This window comes from Aphis gossypii, chromosome 1 (genome assembly GCF_020184175.1).
Source record: "Aphis gossypii isolate Hap1 chromosome 1, ASM2018417v2, whole genome shotgun sequence".
NCBI classification, from domain to species: domain Eukaryota; kingdom Metazoa; phylum Arthropoda; class Insecta; order Hemiptera; family Aphididae; genus Aphis; species Aphis gossypii.
Genome location: NC_065530.1, coordinates 51,474,521 through 51,502,077, shown reverse-complemented (window position 1 = coordinate 51,502,077; position 27,557 = coordinate 51,474,521). Strand labels below are relative to the sequence as shown.

Below are 27,557 nucleotides of genomic sequence, written 5' to 3'. Positions count from 1 at the left end.
CCTATTGATTATTAATCAGTGTTACGCGTTTAGGGATTGTGTGACATGGGGAAATATTTCATTTCTATCATAAGTAAGACTGTAACTGATCCCTATTTAATAAGAAAAATATGTAATACCAATTATTATTAATTAACAAATATGATAGGTATTTTTGTAAAAATAATAATTTTATCGATATTAATAATAAGTAATGCATTTAAATATATTTTAAACAGAAACTATTGAACACGACATTTTATTGATAGTAAAAAGTAAAAACATTATGTTTAATAGTTTTAACTTTTAAGTTTCAATTCTTACGGAAATTATCAAAACATCGTAAATACAAGTACGTAAAAAATGTTTTTAAGCGTTTAAAGTTCTTGTTTCGACGGTAATACTTGCTATTAGATGATCAATAAGTTTTCTTACCAAAAAATAGCTACTTAAACACCATTAAATTTTATCTCGATCACTAGGTAGGGGGCTGCATGTTATACTTGCTTCCCAAAAAAAGGTATATTCTTCATTTCTTCAAGTAGTAAATTTTACCGATACCTAACTTGAGTTCTGTTTTGGGGACATAAGTCAGCTGTATAATTATTATTGATATTATCCACTAAAACCACTAAAATCGATAGTTCATAAGCTACTGTATAATAAACCTCACTATTTGTAGGATGAGGAAAATTCAGTTTGTAAATACAATTTATCTATTCCAATCGTTCCTCTAAAATTTGGAACCCGATGCGGCAATGCATTTACCCCATCCGTTCCCTTTATTATGTACGCGTACTTAAGAGTACTGTGATTGACAATAGATTCGTTAATTATTATCATACGTCATCTGGTTAGCGAATACCGCGGAAAAAATACTATAGTACTAATATATATGTACACTGTACACCTTACACCTATATTTCAAAAACAATTTTCTTGTAACTTCAGTTGTAAGAGGAACCCAACCTAAGGATGATGTAAATAAATCAAGTTTATGTGTGCGCAATAAACTCCACTACAGACGCATAATAAGTTCGACAAGAAAATTAGAAAAAAATGTAATCCATCATAATATATACCTACGTCCGGTTTATCATCGAAAACGCCATCGCGCCCAAAATTAAACACAAAACGCTCAACCCCGAAAACGAAATTGACGAATCCGTGTGATACTTGAGTCGTAGACACGACTGTTATTATAATTTTTCCGTACCCATGTACTATCGTGGCCCCTCTCCGACTACATAAACGTCTTCGTCGTCGTCGGCGGTGTCGGCGGCAGCAACGGCGGCGACCGATCTAGAGGATATATACCTACAGTTCATCCGTCCGTCCGTCCATTGAACACGCTACAGTGCTGTTGTATCGCTGGTCCGATAAATACGGCACAATATACATAGTTTTACGGCGACATTAACAGTGGAAATATAAGATAAATATTTACAGTCGGTATATTGCACGTTCGAGTTCAGCAGTCAGTTTTCCGCGGGATAGATTCGATCGTCTCCTTTTTTTTCTGGGAACAAGTCTGACTAGCAAAATCTTCAATTCTCTTCACGTAAGTGTTTATTTTGTACTATAATTATAATTATTAGCTTTATTTTTATACATAACGGACATATACCTATGTCACACAGTATGCTTGCGTAATAGTTTATCTGGTATTCTTCTGCGACTCTATGTATACAAATCAGCAGGTCGTTACCTACTTATAAAATTTATTTTCTGTTTTTTAACTCTTTTAATTAAGTTACTGTTAAATAAAACGTTATAGCAATACGTAAAAATGTATAGAATATTTTTGAAATCGGGAAAAATAAAAATTTCTTTTTAAGTGTTGTTAATATAATGTTCATACTACAATAATTGAACTATTTTTTAATTATTTTTTTCTTTTGTAGTTTAGTTTTTGTAAGTACGACCATTGAGTAGGTATATCGTGTATTATATAATAATATATTCAATAATACTACCTGATTAACTAATTTACTTTTTAAAACATGTGAAGGGTAATATATATTAAAATATTTAAGACATTAAAATACAAATCATAATCATGTATTGCTATAAAAACAAACCAAACATAATAATCAACACCAAATGTTTTCCCAAGTAAAATAAAATTAATAATCTTAAGATTTATTTCTAAGATACTCAAGTTATAATTGTAAATGGTTAAGTATATTATATATATATATGTAATCAATATAGATTTTTTTTTTAATTCAAAAATTATTTTCTCCTTTAAATTCTATTACGTTTTATACAAAGCAAATAATTAATGATGTCATTAAATAGAAAATGCGATCAATTTAACGATACCTACATGTAATTGACCGTTCTAATAACGTTTGATTAGGAGAAGTGAATACCTACTGGACAAACACTTTTGTTTGTATTTATATGGGCACGTAAAATAAACAAAATCTAACTAGGTCGCAGTTATATCAGTAGTCTCTATTAAAATCAAAGCTTTATCCTAAGTACATAGAAATCATTAGGAATTACTATTTATAGTATACGTCGTCACAACAAAATTTTTGTTTTTAATATTAAATTTGACCGAGTTTTACTTGTTTACTTCCGTTAAATTAAATACACACAATGTGTACGTTTTACCGATTCAGTGAGAACACCTAACCATTACGTGTAAACATAAGGTCGTCATGGACCGCTACAGCCACTAATTGATTGTATTAGTTGTAATTACAGCTCACAGCTATTGTCTTTTTTATTGTTTACAGTTCCGATAAAGTCTATTAATAACGAAATTTATACTCGTTCAAGATGACTAGCAATCGAAATAGATCACATTACTTATAAAAATATATACCTGCATAAATTAAGTACTGTATTCAAAATGTGCAGACAAGATGAATATTGACGAACATGTATGCCTACTTATTATTCGAATTAATATAATAATATCAGGAGTGGTTAGATATTCCAAGCGTAACAATCTCAATCAAATGATTCATACATGTCAAATTTCCATCACAACATAATATTATATTAACGTGTTTCTTTTGTCCGACAGACTGCATGATCTGTTCACATAACGGAAACAGATACGATTAAATTATTATAACGTGAGTTTAATGTGTGAAAACGTATTACCTACCTATACATACTTATATAGGTAGACATGAATACACGATTACTTAAAAAAATGTCACACATTTTATTTTCTCTATTATTAATGTTCTAAAATCATTATGTGGTGCTCCCATCCTATAATTTCTGCAGACACACTTCGAGTCATTAAAAACATAATAACATTTCTGTTTAGCGTTACGGTTATATTTATACACTAATAGACAATATAGCAAACATAGTTTCAAACTTGAAAATGTTGATATCCTCTATCTGGGCCATATAAATTTATATCAAAAAATCTTTAAACATGACTTATAATATGGTCAATTTTTAACAGTTTAACATCTACTTACCTGCAATATTTGATAGTTGATTATTATTTTATTATTTTACTATAAAGCATTTTGTTTTCACCATAATATCAATATAATAATATAACTTTCTATTTAAAAATGATATTTTTAATACCTATACTTATGTCATAAGCTCTATACCTATATGTTATACGATACTAGGTATATAGTTTATTTATTTGTTGGTGTGTTCTCATTGTTCTCAATTTGTATTTTAAAATAATTGATTCGATAAATATTGTATATTTTATTCGAAGTTATTATTTAAAGCAAGTAGTGCGGTTTCGTTTTTAAAGAATATTACATTATTAACACTGTACTGAACGACATTATATTTAGATATAATTATAAAATGTACTACATCTTATAGTATAATATAAACTTTTTATTTGTATAAGTTGAACGAATGGCTAGTACTTTACATGATAAACAAAATATGTATATTAGAATTATATTGTACAGGATAATAAATTCTCATATGCTCACATTAACAATGAGGCTGTCCATAATACTTCATACATATTATATAGGTACGATATAAATAAATGCATAGTATAATAATGCTACTCAACTGAATTATTCTGGGTGGTCTACAAACGATTTAGAAATATATGTCAAGAATAACTTAAACAGCACAACTTATTCGATAAGTGGCATGCATCTTACTTATGCACTCTCGAAATAATCACTTGTTATACATTTCAATCCTATTGAAAACAGAAAAAAACGAGTAACTTATCAACAAAAATCTTTTATGAATAGTACCGATGCTGATTTAATCAATGTATATAAACCAAAATAATTTTAATAATATATATACCTATACCTGTCAATCTGTCATATAGTCATACGTATTATATATTTATATTACTACACATGTTGAAAAACTGATTCAATATTCAAATTGCTTACATATAGAATAAATACTAAAGAAATGTAAAATGTAGATTGGTTATAGCCAGAGCTAGGATTTGTATGTGCAACAGCATGTTTTTTTTTTTGTTACGTTCAAATGGAGCTTTAGTGAGTAATGACATCGGTTTATATTATTCTGAAGAAAATGGTACTATTTTTAGTTTTTCCGTATTATTGCATATTTAGTATGATGTTATTTATTATAATATTTAATCTGATAATAATTAACTAATCAAAGTATATAATTTGGTTTTTTGGTCAAACATAAATTTTATTTTTATAAATACAATTCCATGAGCCATGATACAATAGGTACACTACGTTCGCCGATAATTTATATTCGAAAATTGAAAAAAATATGTGGTCGTAGCATATATAACATACGTATTTCTATTATTGAACGTGAATTATAAATTGTATTATTAAAATAATAATTAATGCATGCAAAATATAAATAAATAATTTTTAATTTTTAATCTCAATTAAATTATATTAAGACAATCAGCTAATCACTGGTGTATTTCAATATAAATAAATATTCTTTTTTGTAACTATATTTTTGTGTGATCTTTTAAAAATTAAAATGTATATTTTTGCATATTTTGGTAAATAAAATGCATATTTTATAATTTTTTATTGCATATAAATTCTAGCCCTTTTTTAAACATTTAACATTTTTTAAAACAATTCGTAAATTATAATAGAACATTATTATATGAAGTTGAGTATTTTCGGTTTTTCGACTAAAATAACAAACTCATTAATGTGTTGATTATGGAAGGCACTTTTATAATTATATATTGGTAAGACAGATTTTTTTTTTAAATTGTTGTACAGATGGTGTAAAATTATTATAAAGTGTTATAGTACGAATACCATATAATACATAAATCATTCAACCGAATGAAAACGTAAAATGTTTATTATTATTTATTATTGTTATTTGTTGTTATAATTACATCAGATTCGCATTGCCTCTTTTTGAATACATATTAGAAAAAAAAACAACGTAAAAAATAAAAAGTGTCACCCAAATGTTATTATTATTTTTAATATTAGATAAAAGTATACAACACTGTTGAAAAACGAAATTCCTATATAATTATATATATTATATATATTAACATTTAACACACACAAATAAATATATTATTCGTACAACAAATAAAATGTATAGATAAGTAGTAAATACTTGGAAATAGGTATCTAGATTGACAGATATATGTTACGCGTTGATATAATCACAATATGAATACAAAAAATACTATCGTTGATTTCTGTACAGTGTACATAGTTATAGTTACCTAAGTGTATACATCTTTGATAATACACCGTATACATCATTTTACAATACATTTTTCATTCCGAATTAAACCATATTATTAAAACAAATACAAACATTTTTAGCAATAAATATAGAGTAGGTACTTCTGATTCATAGCAACTACCGTATCAGGTATTTGTCTTGTACCTACATATTATACATATATAGCTGCTATATCAAAACTTTTTCATGGGGTCGAATACTAAAATCCTACAAACTCATCTCCCCCACCCCACCAAAATTGAACTTAACCTACTCGCGCTTTTGGAGTCGAGGTATATGAACTATATGGACATAAATATAATAATTATTATAATCTAAAATGTATATACGCACTATAGTTACTAACACAGTATAACACCATATTATAATTTATACTCTCCTATAATCTGTAACTTAAACCAATAACAATATATATTGTGTTCTATATAATAAGTACATAATATTATATAGATACCTATAATTTAAAAACTATTCGGACGCATATCCGTAGGTACACGCGAAACCGTAATAATAACGGCACGTATTTCCATCGCAAAACAAACGAAACTGACGCATGTCCATTATAAAGTTAACTCCTCTGTTCGGGGTTTGCGGTACCGCGAGACGCGTTGCGGTGTATTATGATAATAATATATAATAATAATATAATTATGCCAACCGCAGCAGAACGTAATGAAATAGCGGTCATCGGCGATAGAGAATAAGTCATAGCCGACGATTCCACACGGTTCTGCACATACTATAACGATTAACATTACACACATTACACACCTGAATAAATAATTATACGATACGTTATCATCATTTTGCGCACCTAATCTTTTGGAAAACGTTACGCGCGATTGGTTTTTACTTTACTTAAGATTTATAATTAGACGACACCTGCAGTAGTGACGAATAAAATGTTTGCTACAGACAAAGTAACATTTTTATTTTATACTTATTTTCATATTAACAGTATACTGTAAGCTATAGACATTATTGTTATTGTACATTTGCCATTTTGATATCTCACCATCATGACCATCTATCTTCCAAGTTTGTTTTTTCTAAGATTGGGAAAACTGTTTATTAAGACCTCAATACTACGTAACATTGTCGGTATTATTCGAACGACTAATGAGTATTTTGAAATCGTCACATATTATCTACGTAAAACATCGATAAAGAAAAATAAAGAGAGTATAGGGATTACGATGTCATCATTGAATTTCATATTATATATTACACATTATAGTACTATATTGGACTTACTTAAAAACGATAGAACCGGAAAAATGGAACGTATTTAGTAGGTAATCGTATATACATGTATATCTTCTTTTTTTTTTTGAAAATTTAATATTTCGTTGACGTGTGACGACAGACCACCGTGTATAATACCTAATATTAACAACAACGGTATCGACCTATATATACATATACATATATATTATCATCCTAACATTGTAATACAAAGTATAAAATCACGTTTTAACCTAACGTTTTAAAATTAAATATCATAATATGAAATATAATGTATAAAAATAAAAAAAATATTAAAATATTATTTTAATTATTAAGTGATACCTACGGCTAAATAAAATTGTTCATAGTCGCAGCAGGACTGCTCGTGTAGTTGTGCAAAATCGAGATTTTCTTGGGGAGACGACTGTTACTGATCAATAGCTATATATTATTCTAGCAATGTTATTATAGACGCCTATGTAACGTGTGTACGGTGATCGTTTGTGTTAATAATAATATAACGACGGTAATTATTTATAACTATTATTCGACGACGGAATCGCACGTGCGACGCCTCCGGATAAATATTTGGTAGAAAAATGATCAGCCACGCGACCTGCCCGACCAAGTGCATGGCCGACCGTGCGCCGTACACACGCGCGCGCCATTTGCCCGGGTGATCGGCGGCGACCCTGACCTATGCGTGACGGACGGTCGTGTCCCTCCGGTCACGAGCGTTGTGTCACTCGCGGCTCAAACGAATACCAGGGTCCCATTCGCGGCAGTGTTTGTTTCGCGAAAATTGTGCAAAACACATACGGCGGCGTGTGCAAACAAAATAATGTATAGGTACAATGAAAATTTCATTTTCATTTCACATTTAACGTATTTTAACAAACATCAATTAATACCACCGTGATAAGACGCATAATGTCCCCGAAAACGTCACATCTCCGAGATGCAATTATTGTCACGGAAAATAAAAAAGAAACGGTTAAAACACAAACAAACCCTTGTATATAGTAATACCTAACTATTACGCTTCCGTTTCGTATTAAAAACGAACAATCAACTCGAAAAATTAAGAATAAGTACAAAATTTAAAACATTATCTGTAAAGTATTAACATAATTAGTAGGTAGTACGACTAAGGCTGGCATTTTCCTTTAAAAGCTCAAAATTATTACTTAATATACGCGTAGGTTTTAAATTTACATAATATAATAAAAATAAAACCTCTTTTAGTTCTCACCAACATATATATTTGCGAACAGAAATTTTTATATGATCATTAAACCTATATATGTCTCATGTCTGAAAAAGAAATAATAAATTAAATGCTACCGACATAACCGACATATATAGGAGCAGTACAAGGTGGTCACCGCTGTGGTAAATTTTTGGCAAAAATGTTCTCTATACCGTAACACCGCAACGAGTAATTCACGCGACCACGTTGTAAATTATTGTACCATATTATTATATTATTAACTTATTGCCACGTCTTGATATACAATGCTGATCGTCACAGTGCATTGTGATCTGAATTCATGGTTATATCACTTATATCTTATACATAACGGGAAACAGTGGAAAATGACAAACAAACGTATAAAACGTTGTTGAAATAATATTATAGTAATATACCTAATATAAGATTTAATATTTCGCGATTTCCGTGCCTACTTATAATAAATACCGTTATTATGTAAATCGAACTCTTTTTTGCAAATGATCGCGGATTATTTTAATTATTGTAGTAATATACTAAAGCGCAGGAGAAAAACGTATGCTTCTTTTCTAATAGAAAATAATTAGTTACTTATAACTTAATAAGTATCTGATCATTTCGTTTTTCATCATCACTTCATAGCTTCATTTATATAGTAGGTTTATTGAATATAGGTACTTATACTGTTTATACAACCGCATATAAGACATTACAATTTACAACTACATATCATAAATTTGACAATACTCAAAAATTTTCATAAGAATTTTCAAATTACGTGTACCCAGGGGGAGTTTAAAGGGGGTCGGGGGAAGTCGCTACACCACCCTCTCTCCTCGCTAGTTTACTCACTCTTAATTATTTAATCATCAAACGATTAAGACATCTTCCACCGTTTGTCCACTGTAACACTGTTCGTTTGCAGTACATATATTCTAGTGCAGTATAGATTATAAATTACACATATAGATTAAATAGGTATCTTTTCTCTCACGACGACAGCTCATTGTTTAATATTATTTAATAAACACATGCAAATATTTTAATTACTAAATTAACACGAGCAAATGTAATTGTGTGCACAAGAGATAATCCGCTAGTATATATAAAAAAATATTACGGTATTAAAATTAAATCAAAATAAATATCGTATAGTGTTTACAGTTATGAAGCGGCGAGATAGGTATCTGTACGCTTTACACAATTATAAATGGTTTGCAGAACAGTATCAGAAATTAATTATTTTTAAACTCGTTGCAGTGATCTTACATTCATACATGATGATGAGTTCAAACAATAGTGCGCTTACAACGAATTATAAGATAATACACGAGAATAACCATTGTTTTTTATTTGTTTTCCAGAGTACCTATATACTATTATGAACGTGTTCCGGATTGTTGCGCTTATTAGCGCGCTATGCATAAACGGGAACTTAGGGTTCACATCCGGCGATGATAAGTTCATAAAAAAATACGCCATGATGAAGGTACGACACACACACATTTATGAAATATTATAATTATATTACATGTGTTTTGCAAATTACGTAAGATTAAAACAGTAGTGGATTTATAAAGAGATGGTTACTTCCAGAGTCCAGACATAAACGAGCAATTATTTTTATTATATGGTTCGACGAATAATAACAATATATTTTTTTTATTTCAAGTATTTCATACGTGTGACATACTGACGTTACTATCGGCTGTACTGTCTAAACAATAGTATAAATTTATTATTTACTGTAAATATTGTACGGTTGTCTGTTTAACTTGTGAAGTTAAATAGTTGAAATAATTTACGAATACTATTAAGTCTAATATAACGTTTAAAAATATAAAATACGTTAAAATTGCATAGCTCTTACAACCACTTATTCCAGTGTTGCTAGTTATAATAAACTATAATTTATAAAAAGTTAAATTAACATTCAATACCATTCTAAAGTTAATTATTATTTATTATTGAAACCCATAACGTATCAATATTTATTTTATATTTTGCATGTTGTATACTAATAAAGGCATGTAGCTAATAAAGGCGTGTAATATCATAATGATAATAAACATCAATATAAGTATAAAATAAAATATTTCCCGACTCGTAAATTATTTTTATTATTATAGTTCTAAAAGTGAGGTAAAATAAATTAAATATTATTTATGCTGTTTTTGTTTTTTAATAACATAAACGATAAATATGCCAGAATAAATAATAAAAATACTTTACCGGGTAATTGTATTACGTTTAATAAATATCATTATTTTTAAATCGTTCAATCGTTATTATAACCGGTCTATTGGCTATGCAGCTATTAGCTATAGGTATCTATGGGTAATATTAAAATGTCTAACAGTAAATAATACTATAATATAGCAATAAATATTTTCTGCGAAAATTATACCATTTACACCTTCTGTGTATTATTGTAATTAATAATATATACTTTAATGAAATTAAAATTTCAATTGATAAGAAAAATAAAATCAAATAATTGCAGTAATTTTATTTTAAAAATAATATCCAAATTGAGTTTTTAAATTGCAGTGCAATAATAATATTTGTTTCAATAATAAAATGTACTGATTTTTTTGTGATTGTTTGTTTTGAAATTTGTACTAACAAAACGCCTCTAATTTGTTACTAAAATACTAAAAGTGAAAAATAATTATTCACGCTCTGAAGTCCATCATCATATAGGTTAGGTACCTCATAACTTCACAAGCCTATCAATGCCATAATATAGATACCTATTAATAACTACGAATATATTTATAATTAATAATGTTTTCATTACTGAGTAGATAATATAATTTGAACAACCAATCAAACCCTGAACCAAATAATATAACTATTAATGAAGGTTCTTTCCTTTTTTTCTAAAACAAAAAGCAATTTAAACCAATTTAAATCATTGAAAATCCATCGAGAGATTAAATAATTAAAATTTCATTGAGATGATACCCAGAACACTATGCGTTAAGTTAAGTACCTATTATTATCTATGTGTACATTTTACACATACATAATTATACGAGTATAAATTCGGTAAGGCGAGCGGAAAATGAGCTGCTAAATGGCCAATCTTGTGATGTAGGTAGAATGTTTTTATGTTTCAATACCATATGGCATATACAGAAGTAGGTACTATAACCACGCTAATAAATCTATATAGAATCAATTAGAAGACATTTGAGTGGTGATTTTTTCTTCCAAATTTGAGTTGCAAAATATATATAAATATTAACTTCAGAGTAGAACTTCTGTTTTCTGTATAACTAAGTATAATACTTTAAAAACAAACTTAAGATTTAATTATCGTCCACCTATGAAACATAAAGAAAACGTGACAATTTATTATAATAATATACCTTCTAATAATCATACCGATTTATTCAAGTGTATTACTGAATTATATTATATCATCAGGTGTATGAAAACTGTTTTGGACCGGAGGTGGTAAAAGAAGTTCGGAAGGAAATGAAAATCGCTACAGCTAAGTGCAACGGCAACATGCCCATGAGTGTACCGACACCCAACATAGGCTCTCTGAAACTGGCTGCAACGCCGTCAAGCATACACGAATTCAGCAGCACACACCACCAGCAACACCAGCACCATCAAGCCAAGCCACAAGAGGAGCAAACGCCTTACAGTAAGACGCAAGCTAGTGGTATTGATATAACGAAACTTCAGCAAGCCATTCTCGCCGGATACAACAAGCATCTGGTGAGTAATAATATTTTTCTTAAAATAAATAAAATGATCGATATACCCGAGCATACCTACTAATCTAAATCGCTTTCGTGTAATCGTGTGTGATACAAATTTGAAGTTGATTGGTTAAAAAGTATAATATTAATATAAATTGTACATTATTAAGAATTATTTTCTACCTCACCTAAATCATTATAAAAAAAAGGTATAATGATGAATCATATCTTATAGATAAATTATTATGTTATTTAAGCTTAAAAAAAATAATGCGAAAGTTGAGAACCAACATTCACACAACTCTTTGAGTTACAGTGTGACATAGTGTTTGGCCATAGTCACTGATTATAGTGCTGCGGTTAAGCACCGTCCGGTTTTGCAGCTAGCTCTCGGATGGGTGATCAGCCGGGTTCTTCGCGATGAAGCCATGTCCTACATTCAACAAAACATGGTACACAAACCTATACCGTAACAAATAACTTACAGCTATAATAACCATAGTTACCAATAAAGTTAGAGGTTTTAAAAAAAAATACAATAAAAGTCATTAAATAAAGGGAGCGCTAGATAATCGTACGTCTTTGACGGTCATAGCAGGCTCGTCGTCGACTTCCTCGTGGTTATCGGTTCACCCGTTGTGTCACGTCGACCCGGACTGAACTAGTCCACCGTCTGGTATTCGAAATTCGTCATGATAGCGTAACGGTGTAGTCACACAAAACGGCCTTTGTAAGGACCCTTCTCAATTATTTTGTAAGCTAAATATGGGACCGACATTTTCACCGTCAGTGTTAAAATTATTCATCAAATTGTCCACGTCTGAAGACCTCGTGCACGTTTCTAGCTTCTCAAATATTTTTGATTCAATAACTACTCTTAGTCGGGCCTTATATGTTTGGGTTTTCAACAGTCAATGGTTTATTGAAACAAATAAAAACACGTTCGTACCGATGTGGTACACCTATGTATAGAGTCATACCAACTGCAAAGTTTCAGTTTGATAAAGTTAAGACGAATAGATATTACTTTATCCTGAAACATTATAGGTATATTGTTTCACGATTAAACACATAGTAGTTATGTTATAGTTTCGCCTACCATTGAGATTTGTCATTGAATTCTGCTTGTTCGTTACGGACCACAAAAATTATATAATAGTTCGGTTGACGAGATCGGAAGTAACAACAATGGTTTATATTCTAATTTAACCATCGATGCAAGTGGCACAATAATTTTCATAGCAATCATCACACAAATAATGTGTAATTATTGCATTGCTTTATTTTATAAGTAATATCTATAATATCTTATTATTTTAGATTACATTTTTAATATAATTCAATTTACTTATATTTATAAATACATTACACTCAAATGAATAATAAAGTTTCATATTTTATTCAATAATATTCATTCAGTCTATTAATTAAAAACTAATCTACGAAAGTAAACATTATCGGGTAATAATAATAAATTTTGAAAAATTTTAAGAGCCACCACAGTATAATTTATAATCATGTCAAATATAAAATTATATATTTTAAAATTGTAATTAGATTATCAATATAACAATATGTAATATTAAAATATATTTTTTAGGTAAAAGTTATTAAAAAAAATAAAATTGAATTTTACAACTTTAAAATAGAAGAAGGTTTAATTTCAATATGAATACATAATGTTGGGCCACTTGGAAATTGGGTTACAATTAACTTTTTTTTAAAGGTATACGGTAATTGGGCCACTATTGTTTTACATTTATAACAATAATTAGACCCAGTGATTATGCCACTATATTTTCAACGAATTTTATTATTGTGTACGGTAATTAAGACACCATTAAATTTTAAATTTTAATAAAATAATATTTAATATAATACGTCATTTACCTATAAACTTTATAATTTTTTTAATGCTTTATTGGGAGTTCAATCAAAAATGTATATTAAAATTAGAAGTGTAAAAGTATAAAAGTCGAGAAATGAACTTTAATTAAAAAAATATATGTTCTTAATAAAATCAAAAAATACGATGAGGGACAAAAAAAAATTTAAATTTGTGAAACCTGTATGGCATTATTTAAAAAAATTATTAGTTAATAAACGTTTTATACTCGTATATTTTTGTATTATACAGGTATTATACGTGATTTCCGGATACACTTTATAAATATAGATTTAATTTTTTGGACCAATTTCCGGGTAGTAAAAGGTAAACAAATATTTTATACGAACCAGACAGATAAAACACGGCCCAATTACCAACCGCTCAAATATTTTTATAGTTAAATACTTTAAAAAAGGATCTATTTTATAACATTAATAAATAAATTAATAATTATTAATTACTTTATACTATCAAATTTTACTATTTTTTAAAAATGTATTTTACTTCCTAATAAATTATTTAGCAATTAATATATTATGTTTAATGAAACATGAGTTACGTTGAGAAGTTTATATCGGAAGTGAAATCAAAAATAAAAACAACGTATAAAATTCAAATTTAATGATACATAGCATTCGCGTAATTATATACCTAGGTATGTACATTTATAATATATAATTATTTTGTACTACAAATGTGATTCATATTTTTATTATCTTTGAGTTGGGACATTAAGAAGGAGTCAGTGGACATAATGTGTTATGACAAATTAACAGGAAGTCGTTACGCATGATAAAAAACGTATAGAAATAATTGCAAAATAATAATCATTACAGAGGTAAAAAAAAAACTCATTATTCAAAAGTTCGAGAATATATTATAATGTATCACCTAAATATTATATATTATACTATACAATAATTTTTCTGTGATCTAATGATAATTTCCTTAATTGTTTTTTTTTGTATAATTTGCATAAAAATTGAAATTGCTAACTTAATGATAAAACTATTATTTATGGCATCTTTTAGACTATTATTGATATTTATTTAGTTTTATAATTAATATAATATATATATATGTAGAAAGTTATGAATATTTTAGAATTAGATTATTTTATGCATAATTATAAAATTATAACTCACTTTAAAATTAAAATATTAATAAAAACCCATGAGGTACCTTAGATATTATTCTTGCTTTAAAGTTCTATAATAGGTCAATTCACTCTAACATTAAAGCTAATAAAATAAAATTGATTCTGTCGAATACAAATTTGCTATATCATGAGTCATGACATTATGACTAAATAGTCTAAGTATAATAAGTATATAGTATCTAAAATTGCAAGACGAACCTCTGCAATTGAAGCTTTTACCCAAATATAAAAAAAATGCAAAGAAAATGTAAGACAAAAATTAATTTTGGTTGTCATTTTAACACCTCATAAGTTTATAAAATTTTAAGAAATATTATAGTCTCTGTAAGTTCCATATTAAGGCATATATTATACACGCATTAGATAATTTTTTTAACAAAGATAACGTTTTTGTTAGGCGATGTTTGTGTTTCTTAAGTGATATTATAACATTTGAACCACTTAGCCCTAGTACAGTATTCAGAAAAATATATTATATATTATATATATGTATTTTATTTTTTTACACAGTTACCTTTGTATGTAATTTCAACCGTAAATATTATACAATTTGTAAATTTTTTAGATCCATGAAGTGAAATGCTAGAGAATTGTTTTAGATGCTATAGTAGTTCTTATATTTAAATATTTGAAAATAATAAATGTTAGTATAATATTATATTTGATATTTTATTATTTTAATATATTATACATTTGTCATATATTATGCAGAGTATAATAATTTAAAAATAATGTTCTTTCTTAAAGTATACAATTAAAAACTCGGGTAGATACTGTCTATAAGGATTATTTTAAATGGAGTTGCGTGTTTCTTTTATTTTTTTACCTTATTTAAATAATTATTAATATTCAGTTTTAGTATTTTTATCAATTATGAAAAAGAATAGTAATCAACTTTTGCATTCGATTGTCACATCAATTCATCCATAATATTTATCCATAACTGAGTAGGCATTGTATAAAAATTCTTTAAACAAAAATTGGAAATATATTATATAAATTAACAGCTATTAAATAACCCAATAAAGACAATTCAAAACCTAAGCTTGTAAACTATATTATGCATGTAGCGCGTGCAGGCGCGTACACAAAAAAATATTTTGGGGGGGTTTTGGTTTTAAATTTTTATTCTTATATAATCTAACCTAAGGTTATAAATAATAAAACTTATTTCCTGAAATTTCGGGGGGGGTTTGAACCCCTAAACCCCCCCCTTGTGTACGCGCCTGAGCGCGTGTAATTACAATAGATTACAATATTAAATATTTCCATACCATACCGTGTTATTATTAGACCAATACTGACTCTCAATCAATATACTTACTAGTTAAATATTGTATTAAATACTTGTAATTTATTTTAATGATGTTCATTGTATACTGTCTCGCATAACAATAATAAATTATGATTTATTATACTTGAAATAAATTCAATTTAATATTAATAAACACTCAACATAAGAAAATACTCACATTTTTTTTAATAACTTGCATAAATTTTCACAAAATACAACGTATACCTCTTATAAAGTATACATTTAATATTACAAATGTTATGTTAAATATCATGGAATTGATATATATTAAGTAAATATTAATTATTAACTATTGCATCTATCCAAGAAAATTGTAGGTATTTAATAAATAAACTGTCATAAATACATAATAATAAATAATACCATTGAGTTATATAAAAATCGAGTAGGGGTAAAAATTAACCTAAGCTAACCCATTTGATCATAATTCATAATGGCTTTTAAAATAATAATACATTATTAAATAAAAATTGTTTAAAGTTGGTTTAAAACTTTAAGCTGTTTAAAGTGATGTGCCTACTTCTGGTAACATTATCTGTAATTTGTATATTATATTGTTTTGCACCGTACTTAACTTTTTATACGTAAAAATAAGTTTTCAAACATTTTAGTAAATTGCTTATAAGTTATAAGGAATGTTAAGAAAATTTAATTATGTTTATTAAGGTTATTTATTGTAAACATCTGAAGTAACTATAGCATGCTGTTTCTGTTAGTCTAGTCAAGAAATGTCGGTTTACCTGAAATCTGAAAGTGTATGTAATGTAAAATATGCTATTCGAATAATATAACTGGAAAATTATAATTAGCAAGTAAAATATAAAACTACAACCAAAAATATCCGAAGTTAGTAGGAATAGTAACATTATTCGTGCACATGTAATTTTATATACTTGTACGTAAACGTAGCGTCTTGCCACCGTGTCGCTGGTGTCGTTGTCTGCATCGCACATTCCCGCGCATGAGCATGTCCGGACGCATCCCTTCCACGAGGAAAAATAATAATTTCCGTATACAGTATGTGTCACCTCAGCGACACCGCTAGATTTGTACCAGGGTCCCATGATGTGTCAAGCCGGGCTCGTTTCCTTTTCGCATCGATCTGCAAGACGATTACCTGTGCAAACCTCGGTTGTATTTTAAATGACTCTTATTCGGCAGTCAAACTTGGCAAGGCGCAGCGGTAGAATTTAATTTTTTTGACTCGTCCGCGATCATCTTCACCGACACTGCTTTCATTTAATCAGTTATCAGTAATAGATTAATCATAAAAATACCTACAGCCCGCAGTTGTATTCCTATTCACCTAATAATCACCTTCCTAAAGCGATTACATTATTACAAACTATCATGATCATTGATTTATTTAAATATAGCTAAAACTTATAAATATATTATTATACAAACGAATGTAAATTCTCATGCTAATAGATTTGGAAATTATTAAACCAATTGGCACCAAATTTGGCTTACATATTTCTTGAGACTTGGAAAGAATTAATAGTTTCGCTTTTCAATCCCTATATACCTTTAAATGACTCAATGCTCACGCATAAATTTTATTTTGACTTACGAAAGTCGAGTATTTTTCATTGATATAAAGGGTTAAAGAAACAAAAGAGATTTTTATAATCTATTTAGTATTTACATATACATAAGTCATGAGTCATGAATGTATTTTTACAACAATTTTTAATTGTTCTTAGATATAAGATAGGTATTTTGGAAAAGTTTAGGGAGGAGTTAGATATGTTAAAAATTATATCAAGTGCTCCATCCAATCCGTCACAAGCGACAGACAAGTCACCCGCCTAGGTCAAATTAGTTCACAAAGTGAAAAAAGAAGTATACTGACTCCGATTTGCCCGTGAACGGAAATACACCTATTATGTAATATATAGCGTAGTGTTTTATATTTATTCAGTTTTTCACTGGTAAAGTGAGAGAATACAGTAAGTAGGTTATAAATACTATTAAAATCCGTAACATTATAGAGGTTCAAAAATAAAATAGACAGCTTACTAATTATTCTAAGGCTCAGAAGATATGTTGATTTTTTTGCAATTATCAGCATTCAAAATATTGCAATGAACGTTTATCGAAAATAATCGTGTGAATTGTTACTCGTATATACCGTTGAATATCAATCGAAAACTTATGAATTTTAACTAAACACAGTTTTGAACGCAAATTGTACTTACCTCCTATTAAATTGTTTGCATGTATTCGGTTAATTTACAGGTATATACTTAGTATATGGTTTATCTATATTCTATATCTATAATACTTAAAAATAATAAATAGGTATATTATATTGAAAGTGAGTTAGTAGTTACACACGCGTGCGTCATATTGTTAAAAGAAATAAAACAAAACGGTTTTAGAACTATAATTATCAGTTATCACACATATTATACGAGTATAAGTATTATAGAACTTTTCTACTGCGTCTATGGTTTTCTAAAACTGTAGGTATACCTATGTACCAAGTTTTATATACCAGCTATATATTATTATACTATATACTTAAATTATATAAATAATTTGTTACCAATATATATGTCTCGCTCGATGTGTTTTAGCAACAACAGTCTTCTCATCAGACGTACTCGCAATCGGCATCTGCGGCATCAGCTCCACATCTACAACCACAACCGCAACAGCAACCGCAACAACAGCAGTACATCAAACCGTGGACGTCGGGATCGACATCGGCGTTTATGGACCAACAACCGTCGTACATGACTAACGCTCTATTCTATCCACCTAACACGGCATCAAACCCTGTCAACGACATGTATCTGCCAAGAATATCCACTGTTCCGCAACAGCCCTATCCTGGACCGTATCCCATGATGGCCGCCGGTCAAATGTACCAACCGTACTATCAACCATTCTTCCCCACACACCGGACTTCGGTAAGTTTAGCGGTGATAATGATAATATAAGGTCGGCAAAAATTACGTGTTATATACAGTGATTATTTTACACCGCGTATAGAACATTATAATATAGTAGTTACATATAATAGGTGCATAAGAAAATTATAAATATACTAGGAGTTTTTAAATTTTGAGAACAATTATTGGTATTAAAATTAGTAAAAAATACTAAAATATGTTAGAAAGTTTGAAATAGATTCTTAAACATTTGAAATGAATTATTTAAAAAAAATCTCTGTGAAGTATTTTACTAGATATTTCCCATAGTTTGCGATAAAATAATCATTGTGTATATATAAACGCGTGCAGCCAATAAATGGACGATGGGGGTGTGGGAACATTTTTACACCACTTGCAGGCTGTAAATTAATAAAACCTATATTAACTATAGGCTTACCCCCAACTAATCATATCTCAATTAAACGATTATTATAGTTAAATATCGGTTATCGATAAAGTTTATATTTAATCGAATTCGTGATTCCGTACTGCAGGTATTAAAAAATTTAAATTTAGAAGAAAATATGCAAATTTATATTTGGCTATTATACCTAAATAGTGTTTAAAATTTTAACTGAAAATCGCATCCTCAAGTCAAACCTATACGAGGTCTATATATAACATTCGTGTTTTATCATTAATCAATTTGAGTCAATAACATACCTATAGTAGCGTGTTTGACAAAATAAATTTTTTTACTTTTTACATGGTTGAAATGTAGGACTATCGGACTATTATATTAAAAATATACCATAAATGTATTACCTATATTATTATATATCAAGTACTTATACATACTTTTTTCGCATTTGCTTTCTTTGCATATGTGATATATTTCAGTAAGCAATCTATGCAAATTATAGTGCATACGATTTTTCTTCAATGAATTCTCTTATGCATGCATTGGATGCAAATTTTAATCGTGAAACCTGTAGGAAACCCATAAAGTAAACTGCTAATGTTATTTTTATCAGTACTATAGAGATTAAAGGTTATTCAAATAATGTATAATAATGTATTATACTTATACCTACAAACATTAAACTTGCATCCCACTCGTATGGTGTATCATTTAAGTCATCCAAATCCACAAGATACTTGGATAATTCGCTCCAGTTTTAACATACAGATATTTATTAAATTAGTTACAGTTCAGTAACTTGCCATTACCGCATTCTACTAAGCAGTTCATCTTATACTGAAGTCTTTACTTCAATACTGTATACTCATAATATACGTATAAGTTGTAGCCTAATAGTCTATATATTACCATTTTGGAGTGACATTTCCAGAGCATAGACATTTTAAGAAACTGAAAGTGTGTAAGCAATTGTATATCATTATACACTACCTATACGATTATACGACTTCGATAGATATGTAATATAAATATTTAAGATTTCAAAATTAAATTGAACATTGAAGATTGACCTAAAAATGGTTATAATATTTATTTAAGAAATATTATTTACAATAAACAAATCAATAACTTTATTATGTTAATTATCAATGGGTAATAATTCGTATATTTCATAATGAATCATTTTTACACAAAATGATAATAATACCTATATCACCAACAAGTTTTTAAGATTAAATTTTCATAAGTTTAAAAATATTTTATAAATATATCATACTTGACCATACATATTTTAAATTATTATTATTCTATTCTTGAGCTGAATAATAGAATTATGTACACGGAGACAATATTCATGTATTTTTCTAATTTGTTTACATTGAAATTTATTCGATTATTTTTTTTTTGATTACCTTTGTAAGTGAATATTTACCAAACTAAATAATTCAAGGGTATAATATAAAATATAAAGTATAAATTGTATAAAAACAACATTATAAAATATTATAGCCTATATTATGTGTGTAATGTATATGCGTGTGTTCAAAACATTTTCCCTATTTTGTTTATTTTTTAAATCTAATTTTTGAAAACAGTTATTATAGGTACCTAAGTGCAAAATGACCACATTAATTTATCTTTATATATTGACCTATTTTATTTTTTAACATACGATTTTGTTAAAAATTCACAATTCACTTAAAACATATTATAAAATAATAAACGGATCTCATAGAAAAATGATATACAAATTGACCATCGTGTTGCCCATTTACCGATCATGCGTGCAGTGATTCAATAACAACCCCGTTATCTGAAAGGATATAATGTAGATATCAAACTAATAAATATAAGGATAAGCTGAACTAATCATATGATCACTAAGACAGCTATAGTATAGAATACAATCATTTTTATACGCTTCGTTTGGAGACAACTCATATTTAGGTTGGGCGAATGACCCTTTACAGCATATAGATACGACAAATGTATGAGAAAACTAAAACTCTTAACAGATATACTTGTTCTAATACATGAACAAAACTATACATTTATATACATTATAATAACAATTTTTTTTTAAAAGCCAAACGGAGGGGGTTTGAAAACCCAAAACCTCCCCCTGGCTACGCCACCGAGTACCTGTATAGTATATAATATACATACGGGGTACCTATGTGCAAAAGTATTGGAATTATATTATATATTTTAACGTTGAACAAATAATAATATGATAATAATTATGTACTTAGCATACAATTCACTTGGATATCTCGCTCTTTTAGTTCATGAATCTTTGGCTAAGGAGTGTTTCTTTATCACCATCCAATTCAGATCTAACATTGTTTCATATGATTTGTTTGATTTTTCCTCAACTTAAGACTGTACTAAAAAGAAAAAAAACAAATTACACGTATAAATTAAATAAAATAGAAAACGACAGATTAACATAAATAAATTAAGAATTGCTTCGAAAAATTACATTATGTTGAAACTTGAAACTATCGCCTACATAATTTTAGGAGATTAATATTTCGACTAATGACAACATTAATTGTATTAAAAAATAAATAAAGCCCCATCTATTTTTAACACACCTAATGTTACTAAACTACCCGGGAAACTATATATTTTGTATATTTGGTATCTGGCAGGTTCATAGATATGCCAAAAAATTATGAAAGCAATAATATCAGTTATCATTATAACAAAAATTCAAGTACTTTTAGTTCCGTTTGGTTAGGATTCATTAAAATACATTTTATAATAAATTGATCCTATGAAATTTGCATATGAAGATTTTATATTATATATTATATGCAAATTTCATAGGATCAATTTATTATAAAATGTATTTTAATGATTTCTTTAAGAAAATGTCGCACATAATTTATTTATAATGTTCGTAAATATTATATAAATTCATATACCTATAGGTACATTATATTATTATTGTTACACGACAAATGTTTGTGTGTGTGTGTATATATGATCATAAATCTTACCAAAAGCATGTGTTAATTTTAAATCATCAACGACATCCAGCAGGAAATAATAATCGAATACACAAATTTTAATTTTAATTCGAACGACTATAATTTATGAGCTATAATTGTTCTAAAGTAATAGAGGGGTGGAGTGGTATAAGGGTCACAAGTACCCCGCAAAATGATATGTCTTCTACTCCACTCAACAAAACTTTAAGTAGTTGTTAATCATTACCTACTCGTTAAAATTGAGATGTAAATGTATCAAAATTCTCTAAAAAATATATATATTACTTTAGAATATGAAATTAAAAATGTTAGTTTTTATTCAAAAAGGTGAAAACTTAAAAATATATATATTTATATTATTTAACTATATATTTTTTTTATTTTTTTATTTCAACCGTAAATTATAATATAAAAGAAGTATTCACAAAATGTTAATAGTTTTTGAAATAATGAGTGTTGTTCGATAAAAGAATCAACCTATATAGGTACCTATTATATTATAAATGTTATATGCGAATATGCGATGTGATCATTTTGCGTTAGGCGTGAGCCGGACTCATTACGAGTGATATGGAATTCACACATGAGCACGCCAACACAAATTCTATACCGTTATTAAACAAACGTAAGAGTATAAGATAATACAGGAACTGTTATTTATGTATTAAATAGATTTATGCCATGTACACGTTTAAATAATATAATATAATATAGTACATATAGTATAAACTACAACGTATGCGTGTTCATATATATATATTTGCGTATAGTGGCATGTTTACTCTTACGACTCCGTATATAATATAGTTCGATAATATAAATGATATATTTATATTTATACATGACTATATCTGCACAATATTATACCCTTATAAAATGTATAGTTTTACGCGCTGTTAGTAGTCGGTACATTTTCCAGTAGTTATTTAAAATTTACCAGCATTAAATACTAGTAAGCCTCGCCACCACTTTAAGTGCTGATAGCCAGTACCTATTTATTATTTAAGAAATATTGATGAAAAAAAATAATCAATAGGAATATCTATAAACACCACTGAGAATGCAAGTGTTTTAAAAAGGTGATATATAACATAGTGACTGCAGTATACTACAGTATAACCATACTATATAACCTATTAGGAATACCTAATATGTATCTGAATAATTATTATTTCCATTGGTTTACATTAAATCTACGTTTATCTAAAAATGTAATTAAAAAACTATACTATATAATATACATTATACGTGTATAGTGGGAAATTATTTACACCCCCCTCCCTCTCATTAAAATAATTCTTGTGAATGCCCTTGACCGAAAAGTAAGTAATATAATATGGATATAGGTATGTAATTTATGTACGCTATATATAGATAGCTCAGTGCCTCTGTGAATACCGTCGTCTTTCTTAACACCGTCGTCCAGTGTCCGCTTATATTAAACGTATGCATAATGAAACGATAATAGTATAATATTATAATACACACACATTTACTGGATTGCGGTTGAATAATTGCCGGATGCCGGTTAAACAATAAAAAAAAATTACTACTGGAAACGTGACTGGAAACATCGCGCGCGTTTCGATGTACCTAGGTACCTATCTACCTATACGTTGTCGCACGACGACAAAAAAACAAACCAAGTATCTCATATTACACACAATCGCACACGACACTCGCAGTATAAGATGCAAAACATGGCCAGTCCACCGTACACAATAAATAATAATATACAAAACGGACACTATAGACATCGTTTTACAGACAGTCATACGGTAAATTATTATCGTTATTGTTATTATTACGAAATGGTCACGGGCCAAACATACGTACTAAAGATATTTAGATATATATCAGACACGACGTAGTAGGTTAATAAGTTTATGGTGGTGTATCGTACGCACGATACATATCATATTATTATTATTACTATCATCATATTATACATAACATAATAATAATAGTATACCGGTACCCATAAGTTAGGAATGTCCTGTACCGTATAGCGGACGTATTTCTAATGCGACTATGCCGGGTGGACACTCAACTATATAAAGAGCTATATAAGAACTTGTTTTAGTAAAAAACGGTCGGGCATAACAGATAGATTTCAGTTTCGATGCAGGTCGAGTAGCCGCCAGTAAATATTCATTTTACCTGCTGGGTGCTATATCTATCTATAAAACTCTTTTCATTGTTCTAAAAATTAATTTTTTAACTTCTGAACTAGGCCAAGAGGTTTAAAATATCCATTATCCATGCATACATACTATATAATATCATCTTATTCGTCATATAATTATAATAATTATACAAGTTAAAAAAAACCTATCATCATATTGTATACCTACTCTTTACTACTTATATGGTAAATGTTCTTAATAAATGTCTACGCACGGACATCATAAAAACGAAATAGACCTTCCTTGGAGGCTTTAGATAACTGCGTCTGAGAGAAAATGAGTTTATCTTAAGAATAAAATATAGTAGCAAAAATGTGAACATAAAGTGAATAAAGTTTGACAGTGAACAAATTACTGTTATACCTTATTGTACGCACGTGTAAGAGACAATCGGCCATATCAGCCCTGTAGAATATTTACTGTTTTGTTAATAATGGGCACAGGTAAAACGTACGACAGAGACAGACGCCGGTAAGACGGTTATCGTAGAAGTCTCCGCACAGATATACAAAAAATGATAAACGCAATCGACTTTTATACATTAAATTAATGACGGGGTGGGACCAAAATAATCTAACGACCAGCAATGGTCTTGCCATCGCGTTTTGCCGGACCTGTAAGAAAATCACAATCGCATTGCTTTTACAATAATGACACCATAGCTGACTTTAAAAATGCTTAGGATTCCATTGATAAGGTTAATTTAAAAAATGGTAACAACTTATACGATGTGTTCGTGCCTATGTGAAAACGACTACCTATTGATAGTTATAGATCTAAATACGTAGAAATAGGAACCTATAATAAGTAAGTTTCTCGAGAAGCCAATGAATTAGATGCACATTGAATTTATGTAGTAGTTAAACCGGCTACTAAATATCCGCCTATAGTATGTATTTTGACGTAAGTATAAGTGAAGTCTTATCAATTACCTAATACTCTATAATGGATATGGTATTTCTGCGGTATAGGATAACCTCTGCTATTAATTATAATTTATAGTTTAGGTATACTATCAATGTCTATATGTCGAGTAACGAGTACACAATGCACAATGTCTTAAAACTGTTTTACCTGACTATACTTCTTAGACTTTTAATAAAATTAACTAGATAATTTTACGTTTGCAGAGAGTCGGAGGTTTTGACGTCCGCAACCAGATGGACACGATGGCTGCCAAAATGACCGGAAAGATTCGAAACGTTACATGTGTTATGCAGGAACTTGGTTATGTAAGTATATCTATTAATGTATTGCTGTGGATATTTTTTTTGTTAGTTATTCTTATATGGTGAACAAGGAAATGTCTACCATTGAGAAATACAAAGAATATATTTTAGTTGTTATTTAATTCTTAAAATTAAATACAATTCAATTTCTTGTATTTACAAAGATAATACTTGGCTTAAACATGACGTTTTGTATATAGCTCAACCAAAACATGGAACCAGACTATGAAAATATGAACGACAGGGTGATGAGGTTACCGATCGCCGAAGAACTTAAACAAGACATGGTCGATGGTATAACATATTGCAAAAAGTTTTCGGTAATATACTATTCATAAAATAACTACATTTATAAACATTATGTTGTAAACTAATACGAAACCTTACATTTCGGAGTTATTCTGTAAAATTAATTTTAACACGTTTTTGAATTATTTTCCTATTTAAAGGTATACTTGGTTTTTCTAATAATTTCTTTTCATATACGAGTATAATAATGTAGATATTCAATCATTTAGTCATATTAGATAATATAAACGATAATATTGAAACTTACTGTAAAAAAATGTTACTATGGAAGTCACTCAATGTGTTCTGAACAGTTTTTCAACTATGTGTACATTTATAATTAATTGCATGTACCTAATAGGTATAATAGGTTATACATACCTATTAATTAAAAACAATATATTTGGTGTTATAGAAGTTTTTAATATTTAATATTTGTTTTACTTGAATTAAATATGCATTATCTTCTAATGTGTATCTTTGTGGTGGTTAAGTAGCTAATGTTTCAGTCGTATTTATATGTCATCAGATGTGCGTACCGGACGAGAGGAAAGACAAGTTCGCTAAAGAATTAGTACGGCCAATGTTCTTTTTCAAATGCTATAAAGTACGTTAATGATCAAATACAAATAATAATTACAATATTATGATACTGAATAATACTATTATATTCGATAATATAGCATAAAAAATTGGAGTCGTGTATAATGAAGGACATCAGAGATCGTTACACGGCAGAAGAATTCGGCGAAGACAACATGGTGACGTCCGAACGATCTATGAGAAGTTCACAGTACTTGGAGGATGATACTATCGAACAAACAGTGTTCGATTACATTTATGGTGACAAGTCAATAGACTTGGACGTTTTACTGTAAGCCGATTCGCAAGTGTTTATCAGCAACGAAATGCTCAAACGCGTCGTCTGTCACACGAAAAAACCCCTATCACCTGCGTCCTATAGAAAGTAAAATTATATACGTTTAGTATAATTTTTTTTTGTCATTTTAATTCGCTAAGATTAAGAAATAGCCCGTAAGAGCTTAATTTATTATTGTGTACGTTGGTCCTGGTTTTAAAACGCCACTGAAGATAAGTGAAATAAAACCAGCAGTGGCGTTTGGATACCAGAACAAACTCTCAATCAGAAAATTTATGTATTTATTTTAATTTTTAAGACCTATTATAATTTATTTATTATAAATATATAAACAATATATATAATTACCTATTTGTATATTTTAATTTTAATTTATTTATCTGTAGACATTAGGATTACAATATCAAATATTTGATACCAGTATTGTTGACATTTAAAAGGAAGTCACTGGACGGATATAATAAAC

At 28.5% G+C, this 27,557-nt stretch overlaps 1 protein-coding gene across 1 annotated transcript; it reads left to right on the top strand.

Annotated features, from left to right (window-relative positions):
* Positions 1–218: 218 nt before the first annotated feature.
* LOC114131918 (uncharacterized) lies at positions 219–27,448 on the top strand. Its single transcript, XM_027997262.2, has 9 exons — positions 219–331; positions 931–1,540; positions 9,496–9,620; positions 11,564–11,863; positions 18,792–19,127; positions 25,825–25,926; positions 26,124–26,243; positions 26,741–26,818; positions 26,895–27,448. The coding sequence occupies exons 3-9, from the start codon at positions 9,513–9,515 to the stop codon at positions 27,087–27,089; spliced, it is 1,239 nt and encodes a 412-aa protein (XP_027853063.1). The 5' UTR covers positions 219–331; positions 931–1,540; positions 9,496–9,512; the 3' UTR covers positions 27,090–27,448.
* The last annotated feature ends 109 nt before the right edge of the window (positions 27,449–27,557 follow it).

Bases quoted from the DNA above. Each gene is read 5' to 3' on its own strand.
- LOC114131918 (XM_027997262.2), top strand. From the start codon at position 9,513: ATGAACGTGTTCCGGATTGTTGCGCTTATTAGCGCGCTATGCATAAAC. The intron at 9,621-11,563 runs GTACGACACACA...TTATATCATCAG, and splicing joins AAAAATACGCCATGATGAAG to GTGTATGAAAACTGTTTTGG. The intron at 19,128-25,824 runs GTAAGTTTAGCG...TTACGTTTGCAG, and splicing joins TCCCCACACACCGGACTTCG to AGAGTCGGAGGTTTTGACGT.